The sequence below is a fragment of the Lampris incognitus genome, chromosome 10, assembly GCF_029633865.1.
Source record: "Lampris incognitus isolate fLamInc1 chromosome 10, fLamInc1.hap2, whole genome shotgun sequence".
In the NCBI taxonomy this organism is placed as follows: Eukaryota; Metazoa; Chordata; class Actinopteri; order Lampriformes; family Lampridae; genus Lampris; species Lampris incognitus.
This window is the reverse complement of record NC_079220.1, coordinates 1780421-1802104: the sequence shown is the minus strand read 5'-3', so window position 1 is coordinate 1802104 and position 21684 is coordinate 1780421. Positions and strand designations below refer to the sequence as shown.

At 44.6% G+C, this 21684-nt stretch overlaps 1 protein-coding gene across 4 annotated transcripts in view; it reads left to right on the top strand.

Annotated features, from left to right (window-relative positions):
- hdac5 (histone deacetylase 5) overlaps positions 1 to 21684 on the top strand; it is a 139462-nt gene that overhangs the window by 53064 nt on the left and 64714 nt on the right. For 3 of the 4 annotated variants that reach the window (XM_056287374.1, XM_056287373.1, XM_056287372.1), the window contains exon 3: positions 18008 to 18079. The exons of the other annotated variant lie outside the window; for it this stretch is intronic. In XM_056287374.1, the coding sequence (XP_056143349.1) occupies positions 18008 to 18079 (72 nt within the window). The remainder of the gene's footprint in view (positions 1 to 18007; positions 18080 to 21684) is intronic. 4 annotated transcript variants of the gene reach the window in all.

Here is a 21684-nt window from a genome sequence, read left to right as displayed (position 1 = left end):
GATGTGAGGGTTAACTTATCTCATTTAACCTACAACATTTGCAGCTGAAAATATTCAAGATCTTTCAGAACCTCCAGCATCTGCAGCTGGAAATATTCAAGATGTTGAAGAACTTAGCAGAAGATATAAAAGTACTTCCCCAGGTCATTAAGAACAACAGCATGTACACAATAATGATCTTTCTTGTTCCTGTTCCTCTGCTGTTATATGGATGAAATGGACTGCATTTACACACACACACACACACACACACACACACACACACACACACACACACACACACACACACACACACACACACACACACACACACACACACACACACCCCAGGTCACGTTACAGACAGTTCATGTGTGTGTGTTAAACTTCATCAGTTACTGAGTAGAGTTCAGAAGAGTGATGGCACTTGGGATGGACTTCTTAAAAGTCATCAAAGTTTATTTATTTAAAAAAGGAAAGAGGGGCGTCCGGGTGGTGTGGTGGTCTATTCCGGTGAAAAGAAGTGGCTGGTGACTCCACATGTATCGGAGGAGACATGTGGTAGTCTGCAGCCCTCCCCAGATCGGCAGAGGGGGTGGAGCAGAGACTGGGACGACTTGGAAGAGTGGAGTAATTGGCCGAATACAATTGGGAGAAAAAGGGGAAGCCCCCCCCCCCAAAAAAAGGGACAATTAATAAGCATTAAGTTGATGTGCCAGATGTAGCCATTCGGGCTAGTGTTCGTCTGTTGTCCCTGGTGGGCTGATGAGAAAACATGAAGCACAACAACAACACAAAAACATTGTTGTTTGCTGCTCACAGCAAATAAACAGTATAGCCAGTGAGCAGCTAGCATAGCAACACATGGAGCACACGACATCAGCTTCTACAAGAACGTCACACTACCAACAATGTGCAAACCAACTCTGTCACACACAACCTCTGTTATGATGCCTTTCACATGCTCTGCTTTCCATGTGTCATGATGTCACCGGGGTTACGGCTCCTGAGGGAGCAGGAAGTGGGTCCTCACATATTGAACTTGTGGCCTTCTGCTGAAGTTGTGTGGTGAGAGGGAGAGCAGCCGAGGTGTTTGATGGGAAGATCAAGACTTCTTTTGGAATTTAAGCTGCCTTATTGGCGCCACACTCGACCTCTGGAGGTCACCTACGTCAGTGTGTGTGTGTGTGTGTGTGTGTGTGTGTGTGTGTGTGTGTGTTAAACAGATAATCCTATTTATAAAATGTCTGGTTTCCATGGTAACTTGAAAACCAAAGAGTCCTCTCAGAATGTCACTGGTTGCTGCTGTATTCCCAGTCCTGTTGGGAGGTGTTCCCAGTCCTGTTGGGAGGTGCTTTGGACTGGTGGGAGTTGTTTGGATCTGTTAGATGTTTGGGACTGTTGGGCAGTGTTTGGGACTGTTGTGAGGTGTTTGGGACTGTTGAAAGGTGTTCCCAGTCCTGTTGGGAGTCGTTTGGAATTGTTGGGAGGTGTTGGGAACTGTTGGGAGGTGTTCCCAGTCCTGTTGGGAGGTGTTAAGAATTGTTGGGAGATGTTTGGGACTGTTGGGAGGTGTTTTGGACTGCTGGAAGGTGTTTGGAGCTGTTTGGAGGCATACCAAGTCTTGTTGGGAGGTGTTCCCAGTCCTGTTGGGAGGTGCTTTGGACTGGTGGGAGTTGTTTGGATCTGTTAGATGTTTGGGACTGTTGGGCAGTGTTTGGGACTGTTGTGAGGTGTTTGGGACTGTTGAAAGGTGTTCCCAGTCCTGTTGGGAGTCGTTTGGAATTGTTGGGAGGTGTTGGGAACTGTTGGGAGGTGTTCCCAGTCCTGTTGGGAGGTGTTAAGAATTGTTGGGAGATGTTTGGGACTGTTGGGAGGTGTTTTGGACTGCTGGAAGGTGTTTGGAACTGTTTGGAGGCATACCAAGTCTTGTTGGGAGGTGTTTGGAACTGTTGGGAGGTGTTTGGGACTGTTGGGAGGTGTTTGGAGCTGTTGGGAGGTGTGACTAGGCTCGGTGGTGCAGTGTTTGCACTGTTGCCTCACAGCAAGAAGGTCCTGGGTTTGATTCCTGCCTGGGGCGGGGTTGGCGCTGGGGGAGTTGCATTCGGTGTGCAGTAGTCTTGTGTGTGTGTGTACTCTGTATGTTCTCCCTGTGCTCAGGTGGGTTTTCTCTCAACAAAAGGCCTTTCTGTGTGGACTTTACATGTCTTCCCTGTGATCACATGTGTTTTATCCAACATCAAAAACAACTCCAATAACAACAGTCAGAATGCTCTCTTGTCCGGTCCATGACCAGGACATAGATGTCCACCCAGAATTGGCCCCCTTCGCCCAAGGAAAGGGCTGCCAACTGCTTCTGGCTGCCCCTGGAGGAAGGACAGCAGGATGGGACAAATGCAGAAGGAACAATACTTCAGCAACCAATCCCTGCACGGGAGGCTGTAAAACGATAAAGTCTCTCTTCTTCTTCTATGAGATGTTGAGAGTTTTCTTAGGAGGCTTTGGGGGGTATTTACTGAGGTTTTTGTAGTGGTTGGGAGATGTTGAGAGGTAATTTGTAGGTGTTGAGAGATGTTGACAGGTAATTTGGAGGTGTTGGGAGATGTTGACAGGTGATTTGGAGGTGTTGGGAGATGTTGACAGGTAATTTGGAGGTGTTGGGAGATGTTGACAGGTGATTTGGAGGTGTTGGGAGATGTTGACAGGTGATTTGGAGGTGTTGGGAGATGTTGACAGGTAATTTGGAGGTGTTGGGAGATGTTGACAGGTGATTTGGAGGTGTTGGGAGATGTTGACAGGTGATTTGGAGGTGTTGGGAGATGTTTGGAGGCAACCAGTAGTCTGAGGACCTGGTTTAAGCTCAGAAGAAGAGCTGTATGGATGTTTAGCTCTCAGCCGAGCCCTGGCTTTCGTAGGCTCTGCATGCAGGACAGACAGCGAACAGGGTTGGATTCAGACCAGGAGCTCCAGCACCAGTGTCTGATCCCTGGATGGGTCAGAATGGAAGAGCGTCTTGTCTGTCTGTCTGTCTCTTATGTGTCCATCTATCTGCAGTTCCATCTTTCTATTTGTATGCATTGTCAGTCTTTTTGTCTATCTTATATGTCTGTCAGTGTGCCCACCTGACTGTCTGACTGGCTATCTATCTGCCCATCACTTTGGTCATGTAACATTGTACCCTGTATTAGCCACTAGAGGGCCTTCACATTCATTCCTGTACAGACTGCCTGGTACATTGTGCTTCTCTAATCAAAGAAATGTCTTGATGCTTGCTCAATAATGCAGGTAAGAACGTCACAGAAGGTTGAATCAGTTCATCTGGACTCAACATTTACTGACAGAAAACTTTCATCATCATCTAACTGACCTCTTCAGTCTCACCTGACTGCAGGTACCCCCACCCTTATGAACAATACAGTGACTGCAGGTGTCCCCACCCTTATGAACAATACAGTGACTGCAGGTGTCCCCACCCTTATAAACAATACAGGGACTGCAGGTGTCCCCACCCTTATAAACAATACAGTGACTGCAGGTACCCCACCCTTATAAACAATACAGTGACTGCAGGTACCCCCACCCTTATAAACAATACAGTGACTGCAGGTACCCCCACCCTTATGATAAATACAGTGACTGCAGGTGTCCCCACCCTTATAAACAATACAGGGACTGCAGGTACCCCACCCTTATAAACAATACAGTGACTGCAGGTACCCCACCCTTATAAACAATACAGTGACTGCAGGTACCCCCACCCTTATAAACAATATAGTGACTGCAGGTGTCCCCACCCTTATAAACAATACAGTGACTGCAGGTACCCCACCCTTATAAACAATACAGTGACTGCAGGTACCCCACCCTTATAAACAATACAGTGACTGCAGGTACCCCACCCTTATAAACAATATAGTGACTGCAGGTGTCCCCACCCTTATAAACAATACAGTGACTGCAGGTACCCCACCCTTATAAACAATATAGTGACTGCAGGTGTCCCCACCCTTATAAACAATACAGTGACTGCAGGTACCCCCACCCTTATAAACAATACAGTGACTGCAGGTACCCCATCCTTATAAACAATACAGTGACTGCAGGTGTCCCCACCCTTATAAACAATACAGTGACTGCAGGTGTCCCCACCCTTATAAACAATACAGTGACTGCAGGTACCCCCACCCTTATAAACAATACGGTGACTGCAGGTATCCCCAACCTTATAAACAATACAGTGACTGCAGGTACCCCCACCCTTATAAACAATACAGTGACTGCAGGTGTCCCCACCCTTATAAACAATACAGTGACTGTAGGTATCCCCACCCTTATAAACAATACAGTGACTGCAGGTGTCCCCACCCTTATAAACAATACAGTGACTGCAGGTATCTCCACCCTTATAAACAATACAGTGACTGTAGGTATCCCCACCTTTATAAACAATACAGTGACTGCAGGTATCTCCACCCTTATAAACAATACAGTGACTGCATGTATCCCCACCCTTATAAACAATACAGTGACTGCAGGCGTCCCCACCCTTATAAACAATACAGTGACTGCAGGTGTCCCCACCCTTATAAACAATACAGTGACTGCAGGTATCTCCACCCTTATAAACAATACAGTGACTGTAGGTATCCCCACCTTTATAAACAATACAGTGACTGTAGGTATCCCCACCCTTATAAACAATACAGTGACTGCAGGTGTCCCCACCCTTATAAACAATACAGTGACTGCAGGTATCTCCACCCTTATAAACAATACAGTGACTGTAGGTATCCCCACCCTTATATACAATACAGTGACTGCAGGTGTCCCCACCCTTATAAACAATACAGTGACTGCAGGTATCTCCACCCTTATAAACAATACAGTGACTGTAGGTATCTCCGCCCTTATAAACAATACAGTGACTGCAGGTGTCCCCACCCTTATAAACAATACAGTGACTGTAGGTATCTCCACCCTTATAAACAATACAGTGACTGTAGGTATCTCCGCCCTTATAAACAATACAGTATCATAATGACCAAAAACAACAATTGGTTTCATATGCAAATGGCCATGACCATTAAGAAGTTTTCCAGTGACCATGTGTACTACTCACAGGGGATTGGGGAATGTTTGCAATCACGTCACACTCTGACTACATTTACATGATGTTAGAAAAAGTGGATTTATTGTGTCAGTCCGACTAAAACTGGACTTTTAAAATACTTGTAAATGCGTTAGTCCCACTGAAATCACACTGAATGGAATTTCTCAAAGTGGGACTAACACACCTAGATAATGTAGTTGGGGATGGATTTACTCTGGCATGTATACGCTTCAATCGGCCCCGAACTGGCCTAGGCGTTCTGCGCATGATCCAAAGTTCCCGTGGCGGTCTTTCACCCAATAGCAATCAGCTGAAAGGGGGCATATCTCCACCTACCATACCGGGGTCAGACATACTTCCATCAATAAAGCAATTCTCCCCCCGTTCTTGTAGTTCTTGTATACCGAGACAACGACAGTAGTCCAATGACATGGACTAATCGAGCTATAACCGTAGCTCGAGTTAACTGTGCATATAAACACACTGAATGTAAGATGGTGACAGATGTACTCTTAGCCCCCCAACCCCCCCCCCCCCCCAGTTCAGGGATGGTTGTTCCCTCTTCACATAGATGGCCACTTTGACTCCCCGTTCAAACCAGCGTTCCTCCCTATCAAGGATGTGCACATCCTGAGCCTTGATGGTGTGGCCACTGGCCTGTACATTGGGGAAACTAAAGAGACGCTGGCCGTGTCTGGGTAGCGTGACGGTCTATTCTGTTGCCTACCAACACGGAGATCCCAGTTCGAATCCCCGTGTTACCTCCGGCTTGGTCGGGCATCCCTACAGACACAATTGGCCTTGTCTGCGGGTGGGAAGCCGGGTGTGGGTATGTGTCCTGGTCGCTTCACTAGCGCCTCCTCTGGCCGGTCGGGGCATCTGTTCGGGGGGGAGGGGGAATTGGGGGGAATAGCTTGATCCTACCACGTGTTACGTCCCCCTGGTGAAACTCCTCACTGTCAGGTGAAAAGAAGCAGCTGGCGACTCCACATGTATGGGAGGAGACATGTGGTAGTCTGCAGCCCTCCCTGGATCAGCAGAGGGGGTGGAGCAGAGACCGGGACGGCTCGGAAGAGTGGAATGATTGGCTCGATACAACTGGGAAGAAAAAAGGGGGGGGGCAGTTGCTGGCCAAAAGAATGGCACAACACAGGAGAGCTAACATGTCAGGACAGGACTCCACAGTCTACACCATCTACAGGCCAGGACTCCACAGTCTACACCATCTACAGGCCAGGACTCCACAGTCTACACCATCTACAGGCCAGGACTCCACAGTCTACACCATCTACAGGCCAGGACTCCACAGTCTACACCATCTACAGGCCAGGACTCCACAGTCTACACCATCTACAGGCCAGGACTCCACAGTCTACACCATCTACCAGCCAGGACTCCACAGTCTACACCATCTACAGGCCAGGACTCCACAGTCTACACCATCTACAGGCCAGGACTCCACAGTCTACACCATCTACAGGCCAGGACTCCACAGTCTACACCATCTACCAGCCAGGACTCCACAGTCTACACCATCTACAGGCCAGGACTCCACAGTCTACACCATCTACAGGCCAGGACTCCACAGTCTACACCATCTACAGGCCAGGACTCCACAGTCTACACCATCTACAGGCCAGTGGCCACTCTTTCAGGGATGAGGATGTGCACATCCTCGATAGAGAAGAACGCTGGTTTGAACAGGGAGTCAGAGCGGCCATCTATGTGACGAGGGAACGACCATCCCTGAACCTGGGGGGGGGGCTAAGAGTACATCTGTCACCATCTTACAATGCCGTGATTGGGGGTGGCATGGCTCAGGAGGTAGAGCGGGTCATCTAGTAATCAGGAGGTCGCTGGTTCAATCCCCGGCTCCTGCAGAGAGTGTGTCGAAGTGCGTTTGAACAATACACTGAACCCTTGGCACCTTGCGTGGCAGCCTCCACCATCAGTGTGTGAATGTGTGTGACTGTGAGGCAGGCACTGTAAAGCGCTTTGAGTGGTTGGTAGACTAGAAAAGCACTGTATAATAATAATAATAATTACATGTATAGAGTGCTTTTCTAGACACCCAAAGTGCTTCACATTGAAGGGAGTAACTCACTTCAACCACCACCAATGTGTAGCACCACCTGGGTGATGCACCGCAGCCATTTTGCACCAGAACACTCACCACACATCAGCTTGACTCAGTTACATGGGGGGTGATGAGGTGGCCAGATGGAGAGAGCCAGGTTGGGAATGCTGCCAGGACTCTGGGGAACCCCCTACTCTTTGTGATAAGTGCCATGGGGTCTTTAATGACCACAGTGAGTGTGAGTCAGGACCTCGGTTTAGCATCTCACCCTAAGTACGTCATCTCCTACAGCAAAGTGTCCCCCTCACCTCTCTGGGGCATTGGGATTTGATATTTGTTGTTTTTATTAGGACCAGAGGGAAGACTGCCCCCTAATGGCCCACCAACACCACTTCTGGCAGCAACTCAGTTTTCCCGGGAGGTCTTCCATCCAAGTACTAGCCAAGCCCACACCTGCTTAGCTTCCGTCATTTGGCAGAGCCAGGGTACATGTTGGTATGGCTGCCAGCATATGTATATGCTGTCCATTTACCATTTATTTACCATTTAACCATTCCCAAATCCTCTGTGAATAGTACACATGGCCATCGAAACTCTACTTAATGGTCAGGCATATTTGCATATGAAACCAATCGTTTTCGGTCATTATACCACTGTATTGTTTATTAGGGTGGGATACCTGCAGTCACTGTATTGTTTATTAGGGTGGGGGTACCTGCGGTCACTGTATTGTTTATAAGGGTGGGAATACCTGCAGTCACTGTGTTGTTTATAAGGGTGGGGGTACCTGCAGTCACTGTATTGTTTATAAGGGTGGGAATACCTGCAGTCACTGTATTGTTTATAAGGGTGGGGGTACCTGCAGTCACTGTGTTGTTTATAAGGGTGGGGGTACCTGCAGTCACTGTATTGTTTATAAGGGTGGGGGTACCTGCGGTCACTGTATTGTTTATAAGGGTGGGAATACCTGCAGTCACTGTGTTGTTTATAAGGGTGGGGGTACCTGCAGTCACTGTATTGTTTATAAGGGTGGGGGTACCTGCAGTCACTGTATTGTTTATAAAGGTGGGGATACCTGCAGTCACTGTGTTGTTTATAAGGGTGGGGGTACCTGCAGTCACTGTATTGTTTATAAGGGTGGGGGTACCTGCAGTCACTGTATTGTTTATAAGGGTGGGGGTACCTGCAGTCACTGTGTTGTTTATAAGGGTGGGGGTACCTGCAGTCACTGTATTGTTTATAAGGGTGGGAATACCTGCAGTCACTGTATTGTTTATAAGGGTGGGGATACCTGCGGTCACTGTATTGTTTATAAGGGTGGGGATACCTGCAGTCACTGTATTGTTTATAAGGGTGGGGATACCTGCAGTCACTGTATTGTTTATAAGGGTGGGGGTACCTGCGGTCACTGTGTTGTTTATAAGGGTGGGGGTACCTGCGGTCACTGTGTTGTTTATAAGGGTGGGGGTACCTGCAGTCACTGTATTGTTTATAAGGGTGGGGGTACCTGCGGTCACTGTATTGTTTATAAGGGTGGGGGTACCTGCGGTCACTGTATTGTTTATAAGGGTGGGGGTACCTGCAGTCACTGTATTGTTTATAAGGGTGGGGGTACCTGCAGTCACTGTGTTGTTTATAAGGGTGGAGTACCTGCAGTCACTGTGTTGTTTATAAGGGTGGGGACACCTGCAGTCACTGTGTTGTTTACAAGGGTGGGGGTACCTGCAGTCACTGTATTGTTTATAAGGGTGGGGGTACCTGCAGTCACTGTATTGTTTATAAGGGTGGGGGTACCTGCAGTCACTGTGTTGTTTATAAGGGTGGGGATACCTGCAGTCACTGTATTGTTTATAAGGGTGGGGACACCTGCAGTCACTGTATTGTTTATAAGGGTGGAGACACCTGCAGTCACTGTATTGTTTATAAGGGTGGAGACACCTGCAGTCACTGTATTGTTTATAAGGGTGGGGACACCTGCAGTCACTGTGTTGTTTATAAGGGTGGGGACACCTGCAGTCACTGTGTTGTTTTTAAGGGTGGGGACACCTGCAGTCACTGTGTTGTTTTTAAGGGTGGGGACACCTGCAGTCACTGTATTGTTTTTAAGGGTGGGGACACCTGCAGTCAGTTGAGACTGAAAAGGTCCCTCAGATGATGATGAAACCTTTCTGTTAGGATTGTGTATTGGGGAGAATCTGGCGATACGATACGTACCACGATACAGGGGTTACGATTGAATATATCATGATATATTGTGATTTCATAGGCCTGTGTTCTTTGAGTTTATGCTACTCCTTGTCTCAGTTTATGTTGTTGTGTTGGAGTGGAACAGTCAAATGGCTGAAGATAGATTACAACACTGTTATCTAGCAGTCGCGGGGTTACACACAATACAACATGTTTGTTACGAACCTTTACATATAAGCAGTTGAAAGTGGATATGGTGGTTTTGAGAATCGATACAGTATCACAAAATATAATATCGTGGTAATCAAGCATATCGATATTTTCTTACACCCCTATTATCTGTTAATAAACGTTTTGTCCAGATGGAATGATTCACCTTTCTGTGATTTTCGTACCTGGATTATTGAGCAGGATAAGCGGTTTGGATGATGGATGGATGGGTGGAATTATTGAGCAGGATAAGGGGTATGGATGGATGGATGAATTATTGAGCAAGATAAGCGGTTTGGATAACGGATGAATTGATGGTTTATTAAGAAGGATAAGCGGTTTGGATGATGGATGGATGGATGGATGGATGGATGGATGGATGGATGGATGGATGGAAGGATGGATGGATTATTGAGCAGGATAAGTGGTTTGGATGATGGATGGATGGGTGGAATTATTGAGCAGGATAAGGGGTATGGATGGATGGATGAATTATTGAGCAAGATAAGCGGTTTGGATAACGGATGAATTGATGGTTTATTAAGAAGGATAAGTGGTTTGGATGATGGATGGATGGATGGATTATTGAGCAGGATAAGCGGCTTGGATGATGGATGGATGGATGGATGGATGGATTATTGAGCAGGATAAGCGGCTTGGATGATGGATGGATGGATGGATGGATTATTGAGCAGGATAAGCGGCTTGGATGATGGATGGATGGATTATTGAGCATAATAAGTGGTTTGGATGATGGATGGATGGGTGGAATTATTGAGCAGGATAAGCGGTTTGGATGATGGGTGGATGGATGGACTATTGAGCAGGATAAGCGGTTTGGATGATGGGTGGATGGATGGATTATTGAGTAGGATACGCGGTTTGGACAATGGATGGATTGATGGATTATTGAGCAGGATAAACAGATTGGATAATGGATGGATGTGTGGATAGATTATAGAGCAGGATAAGCGGTTTGGATGATGGATGGATGGATGGTTTATTGAGCAGGATAAGCGGTATGGATAATGGATGGATGGATGGTTTATTGAGCAGGATAAGCGGTATGGATAATGGATGGATGGATGGTTTATTGAGCAGGATAAGCGGTTTGGATGTTGGATGGATGGATGAATTATTGAGCAGGATAAGCGGTATGGATAATGGATGGATGGATGGATCATTGAGCAGGATAAGCGGTTTGGATAATGGATGGATGGATGGATGATTGAGCAGGATAAGCGGTATGGATAATGGATGGATGGATGGATGATTGAGCAGGATAAGCGGTTTGGATAATGGATGGATGGATGGATGATTGAGCAGGATAAGCGGTTTGGATAATGGATGGATGGATGGATGGATGATTGAGCAGGATAAGCGGTTTGGATAATGGATGGATGGATGGATTATTGAGCAGGATAAGCGGTTTGGATGTTGGATGGATGGATGAATTATTGAGCAGGATAAGCGGTATGGATAATGGATGGATGGATGGATTATTGAGCAGGATAAGCGGTTTGGATAATGGATGGATGGATGGATTATTGAGCAGGATAAGCGGTTTGGATAATGGATGGATGGAGGGATTATTGAGCAGGATAAGCGGTTTGGATAATGGATGGATGGAGGGATTATTGAGCAGGATAAGCGGTATGGATAATGGATGGATGGAGGGATTATTGAGCAGGATAAGCGGTATGGATAATGGATGGATGGATGAATTATTGAGCAGGATAAGCGGTATGGATAATGGATGGATGGATGGATTATTGAGCAGGATAAGCGGTATGGATAATGGATGGATGGATGGTTTATTGAGCAGGATAAGCGGTTTGGATGTTGGATGGATGGAGGGATTATTGAGCAGGATAAGCGGTATGGATAATGGATGGATGGATGGATGGATGATTGAGCAGGATAAGCGGTTTGGATAATGGATGGATGGATGGATGATTGAGCAGGATAAGCGGTATGGATAATGGATGGATGGATGGATGATTGAGCAGGATAAGCGGTTTGGATAATGGATGGATGGATGGATGATTGAGCAGGATAAGCGGTTTGGATAATGGATGGATGGAGGGATTATTGAGCAGGATAAGCGGTTTGGATAATGGATGGATGGATGGATTATTGAGCAGGATAAGCGGTTTGGATGTTGGATGGATGGATGAATTATTGAGCAGGATAAGCGGTATGGATAATGGATGGATGGATGGATTATTGAGCAGGATAAGCGGTTTGGATAATGGATGGATGGATGGATTATTGAGCAGGATAAGCGGTTTGGATAATGGATGGATGGAGGGATTATTGAGCAGGATAAGCGGTTTGGATAATGGATGGATGGAGGGATTATTGAGCAGGATAAGCGGTATGGATAATGGATGGATGGAGGGATTATTGAGCAGGATAAGCGGTATGGATAATGGATGGATGGATGAATTATTGAGCAGGATAAGCGGTATGGATAATGGATGGATGGATGGATTATTGAGCAGGATAAGCGGTATGAATAATGGATGGATGGATGGATGGATTATTGAGCAGGATAAGCAGTTTGGATAATGGATGGATGGAGGGATTATTGAGCAGGATAAGCGGTTTGGATAATGGATGGATGGATGGATTATTGAGCAGGATAAGCGGTTTGGATGTTGGATGGATGGATGAATTATTGAGCAGGATAAGCGGTATGGATAATGGATGGATGGATGGATTATTGAGCAGGATAAGCGGTATGGATAATGGATGGATGGATGGATTACTGAGCAGGATAAGCGGTATGGATAATGGATGGATGGATGGATGATTGAGCAGGATAAGCGGTTTGGATAATGGATGGATGGATGGATGATTGAGCAGGATAAGCGGTTTGGATAATGGATGGATGGAGGGATTATTGAGCAGGATAAGCGGTTTGGATAATGGATGGATGGATGGATTATTGAGCAGGATAAGCGGTTTGGATGTTGGATGGATGGATGAATTATTGAGCAGGATAAGCGGTATGGATAATGGATGGATGGATGGATTATTGAGCAGGATAAGCGGTTTGGATAATGGATGGATGGATGGATTATTGAGCAGGATAAGCGGTTTGGATAATGGATGGATGGAGGGATTATTGAGCAGGATAAGCGGTTTGGATAATGGATGGATGGAGGGATTATTGAGCAGGATAAGCGGTATGGATAATGGATGGATGGAGGGATTATTGAGCAGGATAAGCGGTATGGATAATGGATGGATGGATGAATTATTGAGCAGGATAAGCGGTATGGATAATGGATGGATGGATGGATTATTGAGCAGGATAAGCGGTATGAATAATGGATGGATGGATGGATGGATTATTGAGCAGGATAAGCAGTTTGGATAATGGATGGATGGAGGGATTATTGAGCAGGATAAGCGGTTTGGATAATGGATGGATGGATGGATTATTGAGCAGGATAAGCGGTTTGGATGTTGGATGGATGGATGAATTATTGAGCAGGATAAGCGGTATGGATAATGGATGGATGGATGGATTATTGAGCAGGATAAGCGGTATGGATAATGGATGGATGGATGGATTACTGAGCAGGATAAGCGGTATGGATAATGGATGGATGGATGGATTATTGAGCAGGATAAGCGGTTTGGATAATGGATGGATGGATGAATTATTGAGCAGGATAAGCGGTATGGATAATGGATGGATGGATGGATTATTGAGCAGGATAAGCGGTTTGGATAATGGATGGATGGAGGGATTATTGAGCAGGATAATCGGTTTGGATAATGGATGAATGGATGGATTATTGAGCAGGATAAGCGGTTTGGATAATGGATGGATGGAGGGATTATTGAGCAGGATAAGCGGTTTGGATAATGGATGAATGGATGGATTATTGAGCAGGATAAGCGGTATGGATAATGGATGAATGGATGAATTATTGAGCAGGATAAGCGGTTTGGATGTTGGATGGATGGATGAATTATTGAGCAGGATAAACGGTATGGATAATGGATGGATGGAGGGATTATTGAGCAGGATAAGCGGTATGGATAATGGATGGATGGATGGATGGATTATTGAGCAGGATAAGCGGTATGGATAATGGATGGATGGAGGGATTATTGAGCAGGATAAGCGGTATGGATAATGGATGGATGGATGAATTATTGAGCAGGATAAGCGGTATGGATAATGGATGGATGGATGGATTATTGAGCAGGATAAGCGGTATGGATAATGGATGGATGGATGGAGGGATTATTGAGCAGGATAAGCGGTTTGGATAATGGATGAATGGATGGATTATTGAGCATGCATCAAGACACTGTTCTTCTCTGTTTAACTAGAGTTGACAGGCACACTCATGGACAGGGTGAACCTGTATTGTTGTTGGTAATCTGTGTATGTTAATTCTGTTTTCCCCCAGTGACTTTCTTAGTTAGAGAAAGGTTGTTCTTCTGAAACAGTTTTGTGCCTCCAGGTGAAGGTCTTATTCAAACCATCGCTCTCAGTGCACTGGAGCGGGGCTGTGGCCGATAGTCTGATCAGTGATGCAAAGTGATTGATTATAGTGCATTTAATTTACCTTTTTCCCATCATTGTGCTGAGGTGTTGACTGTGTGCACAGTCATCATTTGTGATTTCATTAGTGTTGGTACTGAAACCAAGACCAGGAAGCCCTGCAGAAACACTATAGTGACTACAACAAATGAACCCATGATGCAACAGCTGCCGTCTGCATAACGCACATTGACTCCTCCACTGCGTGCAACACCGATTCAGATATGTTAGCGTGGTTTGGTTTTCTGATGGAAAAAGACAAAGAGCTGCAGGTTGTGCTTCCAGCTGGCGCTATGGGATCTGCAGGATATGGTAATGGCGTTGGAGGACAGCAGCTCTGCATCGCGTGATGTCACTTGATGTGTCGTGACTGTTAAAGGGCGACGCCATCTGCGTTCTTTTCCGGGTTGTTCAAATGGAAACGCCCACTCAGCCATTAGCAAAAAGGCAAAAAACAGTAACGCGGGTTAGCGCTGATGTCCGACCCTCCCCTCCCTCAAACCCCCCACCCCCCACGTACACAGTTCGCAGACAGTGTAAGCGTTGAGGGTGACAGAAGTATTAAAAGTGCAGAAAGCTGCTTCAGGGCACGTGGGAAGGGCTTGGGAAAATAGCATTTTGATGTAAAACCACGGTGCCTTTAGGTTAGTTGGTTGCGTCTTGGGGAAAGGTAGTGAGGTGGTTGTGTTTGTATGTTGTTGTGTAGTTGTACACAATCAGCAGTCTGTCAATGTCCGTGTGTCTGTAGCTGGGTTTCTGCTTGTTTTAATGGAAGAGAAACACACGTATGTGACTGAAATATCCGAATGTTTGTTTTGGTAATTTAGGGGTCATGGCCACACACAGTGTGTGTGTGTGTGTGTGTGTGTGTGTGTGTGTGTGTGTGTGTGTGTGTTTGGGCAGTGTGCAGCATTCCACTGCCTCTAGCCTCTGACGTCAAACTAAGACATTTATAGTTTGGTAAATACACACACTGCTCCCAGTCTGTCAGATGCTGCGTGTGCTGCAGAGATCTCTGGATGGTTCAGGAGGGACCTGATGGGTCTCATGATGTCCCAGTCCTGTAACGTGCTGTGTAACGTGTGCGCTCTGTGACTTTAGTGATGCAAGGCTAGTCACCCGGTGGCATTAGCGTTGAAGCCAGGTGCTGAGTTGATGCCAGCTACATGTGGATGTTAGCATGGAGGGTAGCTAGCCGTGTGAAACATCATTGTGACAGGGCGTTCTCCAAATCCCTTCTGCCTGTCAGCTTCCCCCTCTCTCCAGCTCACCACACTCCAATTCAACCGCTTGTTTTTTTCTCAGTTTTATTCCATTTAATTTCAGCTTTATTAACATGACAAAATCAACAGTTGTTTTACCAAACCACATAGACTCTTCCATGAGGAGAAATGGTAAATGTACATAACACAGTAAAGATGTGATGAGAACATGATGCTATGAAACACGTCTAGGGAAGTACACAGAGGGCAGGACAGAGGGATGGGAGGTAAAAATAGAATAATGGTTGTATATTTCAGTCAAATTAGAAGCTGAACTCTAGTCTTTGAAGAGCTGTTGAGAGAGGGAGCAGATGGAGAGACAGAGGGAGAGAGACAGAAACAGGGAGAGACAGCTACAGAGAGAGACAGAGGGAACGAGCAAGAGAGAGACAGGGGGACAGAGACAGAAACAGAGAGAGACACAAACAGAGACAGAAGGAGAGAGACAGAAACAGAGAAGGAGAGAGACAGAAACAGAGAGAGACAGAGGGAGAGAGACAGAAGGAGAGAGACAGAAATAGATAGAGAGACAGAGGGAGAGAGACAGAAACAGAGACAGAAACAGAGACAGAAACAGGGAGAGACAGCTACAGAGAGAGACAGAGGGAACGAGCAAGAGAGAGACAGGGGGACAGAGACAGAAACAGAGAGAGACACAAACAGAGACAGAAGGAGAGAGACAGAAATAGAGAGAGAGACAGAGGGAGAGATGGGGAGTCTCTTTTTCCCAGGACTGCAGTGCTCCTTGCCAGCTTTGCTCGCACATATTTTATGAGGTTTCCAGCAGATTTTGTGGTCTGGTATCACACCTTGAAATTTATTTTCATATACTCATTCTATGTTGACATTGTCTATCATCATTTATACTTGAGTGTTTCTTTTTCAATTTCCAAACACTCGTTTGTCAAACCACCTTTTTAATTTCTCGCTTCTGTTATGATCGCCTCCAAAAGCTGCTGTAAATTCTCATTAGTCAGTAGAACAGAAAACATTTGTGTTGTCCGCAAATAGAACAGATTTCAGTACTTTTCATACCCTGCATATGTCATTTACATAAAGAATAAACAATTTTAGGCCTAATTTTGACCCCTGAGGGACTCCACAATTAATATCCATGCATATTGATTTATGCGCACCTATCTTCACAAATTGTTGCCTGTTTCTTCAATAGCTTCTCATCCAGTTCAGCACAACTCCTCTAATACCATACCTTTCCAATTTATCAAGTGATCTCCTCTTTGGTTGCTGCTGGGTCATTGATTTTTTTTCTCCCAATTTTTGCAATTTTTTCCAAAAATCTCTCTCTCTCTCTCCCTCTCTCTCAAATTCAAATAGCTTTATTGGCATGAAAAAAAATAGGTTGTTGCTAAAGCAGTTTGCAGAAGAGTCCAACATTACATCACATATTAAATACACATTACATCACATATTAGATACACATTAAATTCACATTACATCACATGGTAATACACAGGTGTCATCACATAAGCAGGTTCCATATTTTTGCCTACTGAAGCAGTCAGCGTCACGTTGAACAGTTGGCAGTGTGTAACTCAGGGGTACTGTTCTTCAGCATTTCATTTTTGATGCCCTCCATGCCACACGCTTTTTTTTGAATGAAGAGTTTTCAGTTTGTCTGTTAACTCTTTTTGTGTAGTTGGGTAGTCTAATGGATTTTGATTATTCTTGACGGCTGATTCAAGGTTGTCTAACTTTGTTTTAATTTCAATTTGATTTATGTTCAGTTCTTCTGGTGGGATACTTGTATAGAGGTTAATAAAATGTTTTCTCCAAAAGTCTCCATCTTGTATTGTTAATTGTTGTGGCTTTATGGTTTCTAAGTAAGCTGTTCAGCATGCCCCAGAACTGACCCTGGTCTACTGCCTTTTCAGTTCTTGAAGTGTTTCGTTGGTGTAGTGGAACTTCTTTCATCTAATCGTCTGTTTATACTGGTTTGGAGTTTCAGAGTCTTCATGTTGTAGTGCTGGGTCATGTTGGTGTCTGTGTTTGTGGTTTGATAGCTGTCTCAAGTGTTTTCTCATTTCTTTGTGTTCGTTGTCAAACCATTTGTTTTCAGAGGTTTGTTGTTTACCGTTTCGACGGTGGGGTTTCTTTGTTTTTACAAGTTTTGCATTTAATGCAGCTTTTTGGAAGATGTGGTTAATATATTTTGTCGCTTTATTAATGTCTTCAAAGTTATTTTGGTAGTGTGAATTGTTGAATGTGTTGATTGTATTTTTTGTTTCGGGTGAATTCAAAATTTGTACAAATTGTTGGGCCCTGTTTGGAACCCATCTGGATGACTGGTTTAGATTGTACAGCTTACTGGGCTGTTTCTTAAAAGTATCTCTAGTGTGTTTTTTTTTTAAGTAAATATTAATCTGACTGTGGTCTGTGGTCTCTTTCCCCTCTCTCTCTCTCTCTCTCTCTCTCTCTTGGTTTGAATTGATCTGGTGTTTTATGATGGAAGATGAACTCTTTTTTTGGATATGTTAATGTAAAGGAGTGACTCTGTTAATATTGTAAAATACATGTCAATGTCAAAATTTGTTTCATATAAAATAGAGTTGTTTTAAAATTAAAAATATCTCTCTCTCACTCTCTCTGTCCTGCAGTAGTGGAGGTGAAGACGAGCCTCCCCTCAGGCATGCAGAGTCCAGTGGGAGTCGGAGGAGAACAGGGTGGAGGTGAATATTGTTCAGTCCCTATGATCCTCTGAGGACATGCCGCCAGTTTCTGTCCTTCAGAGAGCGTCTTTGATCCATTTTCAGACATGCTGCCTCTAGATCCCATCTGTCAGTCAAAATAGGATGAACATGGTTTATAGATGTAATATGGTGCAGCCATTTTGTTTAAATGACTTGTAATCTTACCCCTAACCCAAAACATGAGGCGAACAAATAGAATTTAAAAGACAATGCTAATTACCCATATATTCTACATAAATATGATGGTTGTAGCTACATATTTCTAGAAAACATGATGCTAACAAGCATATCATTTTGAAAGACATGATCTTAACAGCCATATAATTAAAACACATGATGCTTACAGCCACAGTGCAAAGGGTGTTACACCTGACAGCTGTCCAGCAATACTACTACTACTACAACTACTACTATACAACTACTACTACTACTACTACTACTACTTTTGGCTGCTCCCGTTAGGGGTTGCCACAGTGGATCATCCATTTCCATCTCTTCCTGTGCTCTGCAGCTTCCTCTGTCACACCAGCCACCTGCATGTCCTCCCTCACCACAGCCATAAACCTCCTCTTTGGCCTCCCTCTTCTCCTCTTCCCTGGCAGCTCCATATTCAGCATCCTTCTCCTAATATTTTCTACTTTCTACTATTTCATTAATCCCCAGGGGGCAATTCTTCCTCTGCATTTAACCCATCCTAGCTGTGTAGCTAGAAGCAGGGTCTAGCCACCATGCAGTGCCCGGGGAACAACTCCAGTTCTTCTTTCCGTTGCCTTGGTCAGGGACACAGACAGGAGTATCAACCCTAACATGCATGTCTTTTTGACGGTGGGGGAAACCGGAGCAACTGGAGAAAACCCACCACAGACACAGGGAGAACATGCAAACTCCACACAGAGGAAGACCTGGGATGACCCCCAAGGTTGGACAGCCCCAGGGTTCGAACCCAGGACCTTCTTGCTGTGAGGCGACAGTGCTAACCACTGCGCCTCCTCCACACATGTCCAAACCATCTCAGTCTTGCCTCTCTTGCTTTGTCCCCAAACCGTCACACCTGAGCTGTCCCTCTAATATACTCGTTCCTAATCCTGTCCTTCTTCATCACTCCCAATGAAATTTGGAAAGCTGAATGAATTAAATCTTCAGCTTCAAGGTAGAGAAAAGCACCTTTCTCACCTGGCAGACAAGATCAGTGCATTCACTTGAAAGCTCGAGATGTGAGGCAGGCAACTTGATCAAGGAAATACGGATTTCTTTGAGAATCTGAGTGAATTTGTTGAAACCAGTGATTCTGGAGCCACCACAGTGATTTCATGTCTTAAGGAGCACATCTCTTCCCTGAGAGGATTCTTTCAAAAATACTTCCCAAACAACAGTGCTCGGTATGACTGGGTGACAGATCCATTCAATTCAGCAGCTCCTGCTGGTTCAGCTGTGCTGAAGAGGACCAGTTCATGGAGATGACATGTGACTCCACCCTGAGGCGTGTGGAGAGGGAGTACCCACTCATAGGACAGAGGGCTGTGGGCATTCTGCTGCCCTTCGCCACATCCTGTCTCTGTGAGATGGGCTTTTCAGCTGTTGCCTGTCTTAAAACAAAGTACAGGTCTAAGCTCAACATGTAGCATGACTTGAGAGTGGCAGTATCAACCCTGCAACCCCCTTTTGAAAAGATGTGCACTGCAAAACTGGCTCACTGCAGCACTAATGCAGTGACTTGAGCTCTCACAAACTGACTCGTTCATCATTTTTTCCAAATATCTGCATTTGTTCATTTCTGCACAGATTGAACTTTATTGTTATTGTTCTAGCAATCTAATCTAATCTAAGTGATTTTTAAATTTTATTTCGTTTCTCTGGTTTTGAAAATGCACACAGACTTATGGAGCAATCTAGTGACACGTCACAACAAGAGGTTTGATAAAGTTGAAGTGGAACTTGCGTTTGTTATTTGTACAGCAGAAGTTATCAACAAGTCCTTCAACACATACGACCACATAGGTCGTTTGATCCTACCCTGCAACGCTGCTAATTATGAAGTACTCGAAGGTCAAAGGTCATATGATGACGAGGCACCCGACACCAGATTGACGTTATTTACACGACAGCTAGAGGTCGCTTAACTTTTAAATGTAGCTATGGGTTGTAGTAAGCTGCTTGTACAAATGACCTATGGGGTCATTTTTTGGTGGAGGACAGTCTCGAAATTACTGAAAGAAAAGAGAAAGGAATGGTCATGATATTGATGTTATTTAAATAAAATTAAACTTGGCCCATCGTGTCACCATTTTGTTGGGGCAGGGTCATGAAAGTTTGTCTTCCTCCAAAGGGGGACATGACAGAAAAAGTTGTAGAACCACTGGTCTAAGGACAGTATGTTGTGTTGCTATAAAGCACACTGAGGCAAATTTGTAATTTGTGAAAATACAAATAAAACTGTCTTGACCTGACTTCCAGGAAAGCAACCATGGTCAGTTGTTTATCGGTAGAACTAGTTTAGTCTTACTGTGCAGAGAAGTGGCATAATTCAATTCAATTCAATTCAATTCAATGTATTGTCATTAAAACAATGTGCAGGCACATGTTAAAAATGAAATGAGGGCTGGAGCTTCACCAAACAGTGCAAGACAGACACACACAAACACAGCAAACACAGTATAAGATATACACTGATGAAGACCACAGCAAACACCGTATAAGATATACACTGATGAAGACCACAGCAAACACAGTATAAGATATACACTGATGAAGACCACAGCAAACACAGTATAAGATATACACTGATGAAGACCACAGCAAACACAGTATAAGATATACACTGATGAAGACCACAGCAAACACCGTATAAGATATTCATTGATGAAGACCACAGCAAACACAGTATAAGATATATACTGATGAAGACCACAGCAAACACAGTATAAGATATACACTGATGAAGACCACAGCAAACACAGTATAAGATATACACTGATGAAGACCACAGCAAACACAGTATAAGATATATACTGATGAAGACCACAGCAAACACAGTATAAGATATACACTGATGAAGACCACAGCAAACACCGTATAAGATATATACTGATGAAGACCACAGCAAACACAGTATAAGATATACACTGATGAAGACCACAGCAAACACAGTGTAAGATATACACTGATGAAGACCACAGCAAACACAGTATAAGATATACACCGATGAAGACCACAGCAAACACAGTATAAGATATACACCGATGAAGACCACAGCAAACACCGTATAAGATATATACTGATGAAGACCACAGCAAACACAGTATAAGATATACACTGATGAAGACCACAGCAAACACAGTATAAGATATACACTGATGAAGACCACAGCAAACACAGTATAAGATATATACTGATGAAGACCACAGCAAACACAGTATAAGATATACACTGATGAAGGCCACAGCAAACACCGTATAAGATATACACTGATGAAGACCACAGCAAACACAGTATAAGATATACACTGATGAAGACCACATCAAACACAGTATAAGATATACACTGATGAAGACCAAACATAGTATAAGATATACACTGATGAAGAC